Here is a 10,788-nt window from a genome sequence, read left to right on the forward strand (position 1 = left end):
AGTTACGGGATTCAAAGATGGTGCTTATACTTAAAGGTGCCTTTCCTTCCAAGTTACACATTTGGGGCTTTTAGGTCTTTGGGGGCCAAGCAGAACCAATTGCAGTTTTCTCTCTTAAGTGTCTCCACACAGCTGGGGAGATTTCAGAATATCAGTAGAAGGCAAAAGGCACATTTCCAGTAGTAACTCCAAGAGTCAGGGTCAGCCAAACTTAAAAGAAAGGGCTGCAGAAGGTGGGAAGATGTAAATGTGGAGAAAAAGAGGATGAAGAGTTTGGTGAAAGAGAAAGGAAAGAGGGACCAGGGCTGATTTATCTCCTTCTCCCTGTAAATCCCATGGACAGAGGAGCTGGTGGGCTACAGTCCATGGGGTCAAAGAGTCGGAAATGACTTCGGGACTAGGCATGAGCACCCTGCACCGGGACCACTGACCCTTCATTCCTTTGAGCCACTGTTCCCTAGCAAGGTCAGAGCAGGGCTGACCACCCTGGTCTCCATCGGTGTCTGTGGCTAGTTCAAGTCAGACAAGAGTCAGACTGCTGTGGAGAAAATGGTAGTAACAAAATATTTATTACTTTTCCAGAAAAAGATAAGAAAAGGAAACTGTGGTCAAAAGAGGGACCCATGAGCAAATGCAATGCTTTTTGTCATGTCTACTTTAAAAAACAAAACCCCTTTGGGCAAAAGAAAACTCGTGAAAGCTAGAACTGCCCTTCGACAGCAAGGTTCAATTCCAACCCAGATTTATAATAACTTTAAAAAGTTCTATCAATTCCACCACACTGCGCGGGAATTACCGCACACTTTCACCCCCCAGCCCCTTAACTTCTGAAAAACCAAACTGGCTCGCTCACTCATACCTGGGTTTAGCTGAGGAAGTAAAATGCGTTTATCATTATCTACCACAGAAAAGCACACTCAGTTTGCATCTCAGATTGTCTTCAGTGAAGTCTATTTTCCTTGCAACGGTGGCATAATCCTGCTTCCTCTTCCCCGGGTTCTGTTCTCTGCAGGATAGAGGGGCTGGGAAACGCTCTCGCTTAAGTCTTGCCTTTCCCCTTCTTTGCCTTGGCGGCGCCCGGCCAGCGGAAGCCGCGCAGCTGCAGGCAGTCGGCCACGTTGTGCGCGATGTAGTAGAGGTTCAGCATGGCGGCGGGGCTGAGGATGTCCACTTCCGGCTTCTTGGTCTTCTTCCCACGCGACTTGCCCCGGCTTTTCTTCTTCCCTTTAGCTGGCTTTCAAAGACAAGTATATACACGGGGCAAAAGTTAGTTCTTACAACCTTGAAAATATGTTGAAATATGTTGAAAATATATAATTTTCAACATTTCCCACCGAACTTAAGGGAAAAAAAAAGTTCCTAAAGGGGGAAAAAAAAACGGTGACAACAAAACCGTTTGTATAAAGCAGGAAGAGAAATCATATGCAGTTTGATGCAGCGACTGCCTATCAAGCACTGTCCCCAGAGACCCAACGTGATTTTAAACGCCCAGAGACTGGGAGAGCAAGGCGGAGAAACTGAGGCACAAGACCTACACGTTGTGGGCTGTGTCATTCCACGAGAGGGTGAAGTACAGGGACATGAACCAGGGCCGGGGAGAGAAGGCGAAGGGCCAGAGGGGAATGCGTGTAGGCGGAGAGGAAGGCTGGCACAAAGGAGAATTCTGTGTTCCAGGCTTCCCCAGCTCTCATGTGCCTCCCCAAAGATGCCCTCCCAAGCAGAGAAGCAGTGTTCTCCTCTTTACTTTCTTTCAAAAAAAACAAACTCCAAAAACAAATAACACCAAAAGAAAAAAAAAAAAAAAAAAGCCCCGACCTATAGCAATCAGTATGTGGGCCTTGTTTGCAGTTTGATTAGAACGAGCCATAAAAAGGCATTTTTTAAAAAAGCAATTGAGAAAATTTGACAATATCAAGTAATTATTAATTCACTTAGGTCTGAGAGTGGCTTTGGGTCATGGAAGAAAATGTTCACACGTTTCAGGGATGCATACTAAAATCTGTAGGAATGAAATAAAAGGAAGCCTGAGATTTTCTTTAAAATACTGCACCTTGCCCACCCCCACCCGACCAATAACACATAGATGAAGCCAAGGTAGAAAAATGCTTACAATTTCTGAATCTGAGATATGACTATATAGGGATTCATTTTACTATTCTCTTTTTGTGCATGTTTAAGAATTTTCCTAGTAACAATTAAATTAAAATGTATTGGCTAATTAGAATCAAATACATATTTTGGCATTTGTTATGTGATAGTCCCAACCTCATTAAGCAGTCATGAAGATTAAGGGAGACATGAATCTCAGGCACATAGTAAGGGTCTGACACTAAGCACTGAATAAAGGACGTTGCCATCACTTTTACCATCGCTAATCCTCATGAGCTTCAAGGGAGGGAGGTATATTCCCATCTTAAAAATGGGAAAGCAGAGGCTCAGCAAAGTCACAGTGCAACCGGCATTCACCAAGGCTCGGGAGCAGCGCTCTGGCCACAATCACGCTGCCTGGTTAAGGCTCTGTGGGCAACGGAATGGATACCATCCTAACCGGGGAACAAATGATCCCTGCGGTTTTGCTACAGACACACGAGGCTGCGAGGAATTCTCTATTCCTACTACCCACCCATACAGAAAATAACAAATGGGAGTATACTACAGAAAAGGTGTCTCTTCTAGGCAAGGGGAAAGGAGGAATGTGTAAGTTATCAAGGATGCCTGCAAGGGCTAAATGTTTGTATAAAATAGACGTCTTGTTCATAGCACCTCACTTTAAAAACGTCCTCAGTTAAACAAAGAGAAACATAGTCAATGTGTTAAAAATACTAAAATACATTTTTGTTAAGTGAAATGGAGGATGCTCGTAGATATGAAATGCAGGAATGAAGATGACACATTATGTTGCAACACAGTGGCCTGGCTTCTGTGAGGAAATCCAAATGAAGAGAAACAATATGGAGCCCCATATGATAACTGCATCTCCCGATAAAGCATTCTTGTGGGGTATCGGATATGCACAGCCATAAGCTCTTAAGGATTCTGAGTCTTGGCTTCCTTTCTGATTTTATACTCTTTTGCATGTCAAATACACTTGACTTACCTGGCATAACTGCGGAAAAAAAAAAAAAAAGTGTGTGTTTTAATCTCTAAAATGGTTTGAGAACTAAGATTCACACAAAAGTTTGACATTTTTATTCAAGGTTCTCATCTTTTTGAAGAAATTGGCAAACTGATTCTAAAATTCATATGGAAATGAAAAGGATATAAGACAGAGGTTTGACATTTTTATTCAAAGTCTCATCTCTTTGTGGAAGATTCTAAAGTTCATAGGGAAATGCTAAGGGCTTTGAAAAAGAAGAACAAAGTTGAAGGACTAATACTACCTTATTTCTAGAATTATAAAGCTATAGTATTCAGATGGTATTGGTGTTAAGATAGACAGATTAATAAAGTACAAACTAGACCCACATGTATATTTAGATAACTGATTCAAATAACTGATTCAACTGATTTTCAACAGAAGTGCCAAAGCAGTTCAGTGGAACAAGGATAGGATAATCATTTCCATAAATGCTGCTGGAACAATGAATATCCATGTGCAAAAAAATGAACTTCAATCCATATATGTTTGATATGCAAAAATTAACTCAGAATGGCTCACAGACCTAAATGGCTCAAAATGATAAAACTTACAGAAGAAAATACAGAGAAAAGCCTTTGTGACCTCAGATTAGGCAAAAATTTCCTAGATATGATATCCAATTTGATGTCTGTAAAAGAACAAATAGGTACATTCACCATCAAAATGAAAACTTATGCTCTTCAAAAGATACTGAAAGGAGAATAAAAAGCAAAGCCACAGACTGGGAGGAAATATTTTTGCAAATCATACAACTTGAATGTGGTGATGACTTAATGCTGTACATCTGTGCCAAACTTATCAAACTGTACATTTTATATATGTACAATCTATTGTGTATCAACTCTAGCTCAATAAATCTGTTAGAAAATTACTATAAAGGAATGAAAATTTTCAGTTCTGAGTTGGTTGGGTTGGCTAACTACAACCCCATGGCTCTTGGCTATTTCTGGTCTCAGAACACAGAGCTCTCGACTTAAAACTCTCTGAAATCCTTAATGAAGACCATTTTAGCTTCAAGCCACACTTGCCTTCCTTCTAGTACCCAAATGTGCCAAGCTTCTCCCTGCTCCCTCCTCTTCCTGCACATCTCCACAGCGGCCTAATTTGTTTCTTATCTTTGTGCTAGCCTCTGCTCAAATACGACCTCTTCAGAAAAACCTCCCAGACACCATGTCTGTATTTTTTCTACTATTAAGGTGACCATATAATTCATGGCCCAAACCAATGCACTTCAACAAGCATTAACTGGGACTGTCCCAGGCAAAGAGGGAGGAAGTACCGATGGCCTCCCAATAACCCTCCCAGCAATGTGACTTCCTATCTCCTTGCCCCAAGCACTCTTTACTACTTAATAATACTTTTTATTTATGTTTTTATTGTATGTTTCCCTACCCAGAGGTTTTATCTATGAGTTCACTTAATTCCCCAGAACCTAGAACGATGTCTGGAACATTGCAGGGATGAATAAAATATACTGAGTGAATAAAATGCAACTCAGATGCAACGCAAACAGTTGAGAAGAGAGGAAAGGCAAAGGAGAAAGGGACCCATACAGCCAACTGAATGCAGAGTTCCAGAGAACAGCAAGGAGAAATAAGAAAGTTGTCTTAAATGAACAATGCAAAGACATAGAGGAAAACAACAGAATGGGAAAGACTAGAGAGCTCTTAAGGGAGCATTTCATGCAACGATGGCACAATAAAGGACAGAAATAGCAAGGACCTAACAGAAGCAGAAAAGATTAAGAAGAGGTGGCAAGAATCAGAAGAGTGATACAAAAAAGTCTTAATGACCTGGATATACATAATGGTGTGGTCACTCACCTAGAGCCAGACATCCGGTAGTGTGAAGTCAAGTGGGCCTTAGGGAGCATGAGTATGAATAAAGATAGTGGAGGTGATGGAATTCCAGCTGAGTTATTTCAAATCCCTAAAGAGGATGCTGTTGAAGTGCTGAATCAATATGCCAACAATTTGGAAGACTCATCAATGGACACAGGACTGGAAAAGGTCAATTTTCATTCCAATCCTAAAGAAGGGCAATGCCAAATAATGTTCAAACTACCATACAATCGCACTCATTTCACATGCCAGCAAGGTAGCACTCAAAATCTTTCAAGCTAGGCTTCAACAGTAAATGAATCAAGAACTTCCAGATGTACAAGCTGGATTTAGAAAAGGCAGAGGTACCAGAGCTCAAATAGCCAACATCTGCTGGATCATAGAAAAACCAGGGGAATTCCAGAAAAACATCTGCTTCATTGACTATGCTAAAGCCCTTGATTGTGTGGATCACAAGAAACTGTGGAAAGTTTTTAAAGAGATGGGAATACGAGATCACCTTACCTGCCTCCTGAGAAATCTATATGCAGGTCAGGAAGCAACAATTAGAAACTTACATGGAACAAAAGACCGGTTCCAAATAGGGAAAGGAGTACATCAAGGCTGTATACTGTCACCCGGCTTACCTTATGTGCAGAGAACATAATGTGAAATTGCCAGGCTGGATGAATCACAAGCTGGAATCAAGACTGCCAGGAGAAATAGCAACAACCTCAGATATGCAGATATTACCACCGTAATGGCAGAAAGTGAAGAGGAACTAAAGAGCCTCTTAGTGAGGATGAAAGATAAGAGTGAAAAATCTGGCTTAAAATTCAACATTCAAAAAACTAAGATCATGGCATCTGGTCCCATCACTTCATAGCAAATAGATGGGAGAAAAGTGGAAACAGTGACAGATTTTATTTTCTCCAGAATCACTGTGGATGGTGACTACAGCCACGAAATTAAAAGAACCCTCCTCCTAGGAAGAAAAGCTATGACAAACCTAGAGAGCATATTAAAAAGCAGTCACTTTTTTAACTTGGTCAACAAAGGTCTGTATAGTCAAAGCTATGGTTTCTGCAGTATTCATGTAGGGATAAAGAAGGCTAAGGGCTGAAGAACTGACACTTTTGAACTGTGGTCCTGGAGAAGACGTTTGAGAGTCCCTTGGACAACAAGGAGATCAAGCCAGTAAAATCCTAAAGGAAATAAATTCTCAATATTCATTGGAAGGTATTGACGCTGAAGTGAAGCTCCAGTACTTTGGCCATCTGATGTGAAGTGCCCACAAACTGGAAAAGACCTTGATGCTGGGAAAGACTGAGGGCAGGAGAAGAAGGGGGAGAAGGGGGTGACAGAGGATGAGATTGTTGGATGGCATCATGGACTCAATGGACATGAGTTTGAGCTAACTCCAGGAGATAGCGAAGGAGAGGGAAGTTTGGTGTGCTGCAGTCCATGGGGGTCGCAAAGTTAGACACGACTAAGGGACTGAACAATAACAGGAGTCCACAGAAAGAATCCCACTTGGGACCCTAGGCGGGGCAGCAGAAGCCAGGTGCCCGACTAGTTGCTCTTGGTATGCACTGGCGCCCTGGGCATTTTCTGGGTGTGAAAGTTGCTCCACAGAACCAAAGGACTTCAACCAACCAACTCACAAAAAGAGGGCCTGATTCTGCGGTTACAGTCCCCTTCGGCAGGCGCTGACCACCAAGAAAACCCCTCTCCCCCCTCATCTTTACCCAGAGTGCTCAGATCACTGGGCTGGCCACCGCCACCCCAGGACCCTTGTAGATGAAGGCGCCAATCTGTTGGCGCCGGCAACAAAGCTTAGTAAAGCGTGCCTCTACAAGACAAACGGTACTAAACCAATTTAACAAGCGCCTCAGAACCTCTTAGACTTAAGTAGCGTGTATTACCATGGCAATGCGTTCTTAGTTGAGCAGGTGAGTGTGGCAAGTGTTCCCAATCCTGAAAGAAAGAGAGAGACCCGAGTCCTCCGCATCGCCTGCGGGCGGCGCCTCCGCGCCCATTCCTGCAGCTCACCCGGGTTCCGCCTCCGCACTCGCCAGCGAACCGCCCCCGGTCCCGGGACCTCGCCGCGTTTGTTTGGGACCGGCTCCCGCGGCGCGGCGCGAGGAGGCCGAGTGGCTCAGGGGAGCCCGGCGGGGCAAGGGGGCCGTCAGCCACGCCGCCACGCCGGACTGGGCACCCGCCGCACGGATGTTTCCGGGATGCGCGTCTGCAGCAAGTGCGCCTCGCGGGCGCTGGAGAGCCGCGCGCACAAACGTCGGGAGGTGCGCGCCGCGGGGGCGGGGCCGCGCAGTGTTTACCCGTTGCCTGGACACCCAGGCCTGGCGCCAGGCCGTTGGCAGAGTCCGACCCGCCCACCCGGTCTGCGGAGCCCTCGCCCGCCTTCCTGGCAGACGCCGCCAGCCCTCCTGGATGCGCCGCTTTGGCCGGGCCATTGTCCCCTCGCGCGACTCTGGCTAAGGTTGCGCGCGCGTGGAACCCAGGCTCGGCGCAGCGGCGGCTGGCTCCGGGCCACACCCGGCCGGACGGGGCGAGGGTGGGGTGGGGGTGGGGTACCGTCTTGGCCTTGGAGTGGGCGGATTCAGCTGTGAGTGCGAGCTCTGCCACTCACCGACTCACCTTGGAGAAGTTAGCTAAGACTCCACCAGGACCGTGTTTGTAAAATGAGATAAAAGCCTTTGAGGGTTGAAGTGAAAACAACATGCGGAAATGTCTTTAAAGAGCCTGTAATAATAGAAACATTACAAAATTTAATTTTTTTTTCCATTATTTATTTTGGTTGTGCTGTGCGCGGGCTTTCTCTAGTTGTGTCAAGTCGGGGCTACTCTCATAGTTGCAGTGCTCTGACTTCCCGCTGTAGTGGCTTCTCTCGTTGCAGAGCATAGGCTCTAGGCACTTGGGCTTCAGTAGTCGTGGCACATGGGCTTAGTTGCTCCACTGAGATGTGGAATCTTCTCGGACCAGGGATGGAATCTGTGTCCCCTGCATTGGCAACCGGATTCTTAACCGCTGGAGGGGCAGGGAAGTCCTACAAAATGCTTTTTAAAAGAACGTGAAGAAAGTTTTTATACCGGTTGTGGGATAAAGCCAGAAAGGACCCAGTAAAGGCAGTTCTGCTTCCAACCGTCAGCTCATCCTGACATCCTCCCTGCAGAGGGAGAATACACTTTAGGACCAGGAGCCTTACTCATTTTAATGACTCATCTCCTTACTTTTCGGAGAAGGCAATGGCACCCCACTCCAGTACTCTTGCCTGGAAAATCCGATGGATGGAGGAGCCTGGTGGGCTGCAGTCCATAGGGTCGCTAAGAGTCGGACACGACTGAGCGACTTCACTTTCACTTTTCACTTTCATGCATTGGAGAAGGAAATGGCAACCCACTCCAGTGTTCTTGCCTGGAGAATCCTAGGGGCGGGTGAGCCTGGTGGGCTGACGTCTATGGGGTCGCACAGAGTTGGGCACGACCGAAGTGACTTAGCAGCAGCTGCTCCTTTCTTTTTATTCAAGTTATCAGGCATCTATCATGTGCCTGATCCTCACTTTTGGGCCCAGGAATTCAGCCCTAAACGCAGCAAAGTTCCTTTTTCCTTTGGCGGAGGGGTGTGTGTGTGTGGGGGGGGGGGGTCATGTGGGGGACGTGGTAGACATAAAAATGATAGGTGCAACAGGATGTATTACGTTGTTTATTAAATTGATGTGAGCATGGTTGACAACTCTTAGAATGGTGGATGGGGAAGGTCTCTCTGAGGTTTAGCTGAGATTTGGATGATGAGGAGTCAGCTATGTCAAGGTCGGGGACAGGACATTGCAGGCCCAGGGCAGGAGGAGGAGACTGGACCCAGAGCAGGGGTGGGGTCCTGAAAGGCTGCAACCAAGGTCAGGTGTGTTTTTGTCTTCCTTCCTATGTTTGATGAACTGGCTTCCAAAGTGGGGTATTTGTATACCAGGTTCTCATATATTTCCTTTCTCTAATCCTTCATCAGCAAAGCAAACCCAAGTTCCAGCTACTTTTAGGAGAAGACCTGTGCTCTCTCCTCTGCTGGCCCCTCTCAATCCCTGGGTTGGGGCGGCTCATACTCCTTGCTTATTACAGTCAGTGGGTCGTCAGCTTTCTCAGGTTAAAGTCTACCTGGCTCAGCTTCAGATCTGTTCTCGTCCTTCTTTTCCCGAGTTCCAGATTGGAGGTCTGAAAACAAACACACACACACACACACACACATATAAAGCACAAGAAAGCATGAAAGTGGACAGGTGGAACATAAAATGGATGGTCTAGTGACAACTGGTACAACTTCAATGGCAGCACCATTTTCCACTGACCGAAAGAGTCATCAGTCTTTGCACTGGAGAAAGCCTTAGCACTGACCTGCAGGAGGTGAGGAGGGCTGCTGAGGTGTGGGGCTGAAAGGCAGACTTACAACAAAGAGCACAGGTTGCTGTTAGAATCAAAGGGACATAAGCATTTTTCTTAAATACCAGTCCACTTAAGAATCACTTAATGTTCAGGGCTTAAGATCCATTTGTTCTACAAGAACTGAACAAATCTTCCTGTGTAAACTGAAAGATGATGTTAAATTTAGATAACTATTCAAACTCACATTAGAAAAGCACTAATTTTATCTGTTTATGAGTACACATCCTTATGTCTTCTTTATAAATAGTAACATTAACTGTGCTGTTCTTAAAAAAAATTGCCAGAAATAAAGTGTGCATTCTTAGAATATTCAAACTTAGAATATTCTGTCACTATTGTTCTTAGAAGTTACATTTAAAAATTCCTATTTCTTCCTTTCTACTCAGGTGGTTTCTTCCTTCCTCCCTTCCTCCTCCCCTTCCTTCTTCCTTCCCTTTTTCTTTTTATCTCATTAAGTTCAACAGCATAGCACTGCATTCACTTCATCCATTGTAGCCTGAATTTTGAAGAGGAAGTTGCAGAAAAAATAAAATTCTTTGTAGATAATCTCAAGCACTAGGGTCCCAACAGTGAGAACCTTGGAGTGCAGTAAGACCAGGTAGGGCAGACTCAGGAACTTATCTAGGGCAGGGGTTGGCAAACTCAGAAAGTAAATGTTTTAGGCTTTTCATGCCTTGTATCCTCTTTTCCAACTACTCAACTCTGCTGATGTAGAATGAAGGCATTTATAGACAGCCCATGAACAAATGAGCGTGACTGTGTTCCAATAAAATTATTATGGAAACTAAATTTTAATGTCCTAGAATTTTCATGTGTCATATTTTTCTTCTATGGATTCCCCACCCCCACCTAAGCATTTAAGAATGTAAAAACCATTCTTAGCTCACAGGTTGTATAAAACTGCTGGTGGGCCAAATTTGGGCTATAGTTTGCTGACCCCTGAGCTAGAGAATTTAAATTTAAATGCTCTTCCTGCTGGAAGATTCTTTAATAGGGGAATGAGGTGGGAATAACCAGAAATTATTGAATACTCATGTTTAACAAGCATTATTCTAAGCACTACTACATTGATACATTTAATCCTTATAATTCTAGTGAAAGTGGGTAGTATTATTACCTCCATTTATAGATGGGAATCTGAGGCATTGGAGAAGGAAATGGCAATCCACTCCCGTATTGCTTGGAGAACTCCATGGACAGAGGAACCTGACACGCTACAGTCCATGGGGTCACAAAGAATCGGACATGACTAACACTACTACTATCTGAGGCATAGAGAGATGAAATAACTTGTCACTTACCACACAACTCATGGAGGCAAGCCTGGATATTACAACTCACCAAGTTGGGTCCAGCACCATCAATCTGAGCCCTT

The 10,788-nt window shown here is 44.7% G+C and overlaps 1 protein-coding gene and 1 long non-coding RNA gene across 3 annotated transcripts; both read right to left on the reverse strand.

Annotated features, from left to right (window-relative positions):
* Positions 1–539: 539 nt before the first annotated feature.
* SMKR1 (small lysine rich protein 1) lies at positions 540–7,049 on the reverse strand. 2 transcript variants are annotated; one of them, XM_070465883.1, is made up of 3 exons: positions 7,012–7,049; positions 6,885–6,936; positions 540–1,234 (listed from the first exon to the last, which is right to left on the reverse strand). In XM_070465883.1, exons 2-3 carry the CDS (start codon positions 6,885–6,887, stop codon positions 1,040–1,042), a joined length of 198 nt encoding a protein of 65 aa, XP_070321984.1. In that variant the 5' UTR covers positions 6,888–6,936; positions 7,012–7,049; the 3' UTR covers positions 540–1,039. The 2 variants fall into 2 exon arrangements, with proteins under 2 accessions (XP_070321984.1, XP_070321983.1); XM_070465882.1 differs by lacking the exon at positions 7,012–7,049 and having other exon boundaries at positions 6,885–6,975.
* Positions 7,050–8,668: 1,619 nt separating this feature from the next.
* LOC139035506 (uncharacterized) lies at positions 8,669–10,164 on the reverse strand. Its single transcript, XR_011488094.1, has 2 exons — positions 9,366–10,164; positions 8,669–9,185 (listed from the first exon to the last, which is right to left on the reverse strand). It is a non-coding gene; the product is annotated as an uncharacterized lncRNA (long non-coding RNA).
* Between the last annotated feature and the right edge of the window lie 624 nt (positions 10,165–10,788).

This window comes from Odocoileus virginianus, chromosome 1 (genome assembly GCF_023699985.2).
Source record: "Odocoileus virginianus isolate 20LAN1187 ecotype Illinois chromosome 1, Ovbor_1.2, whole genome shotgun sequence".
Lineage (NCBI taxonomy): Eukaryota > Metazoa > Chordata > Mammalia > Artiodactyla > Cervidae > Odocoileus > Odocoileus virginianus.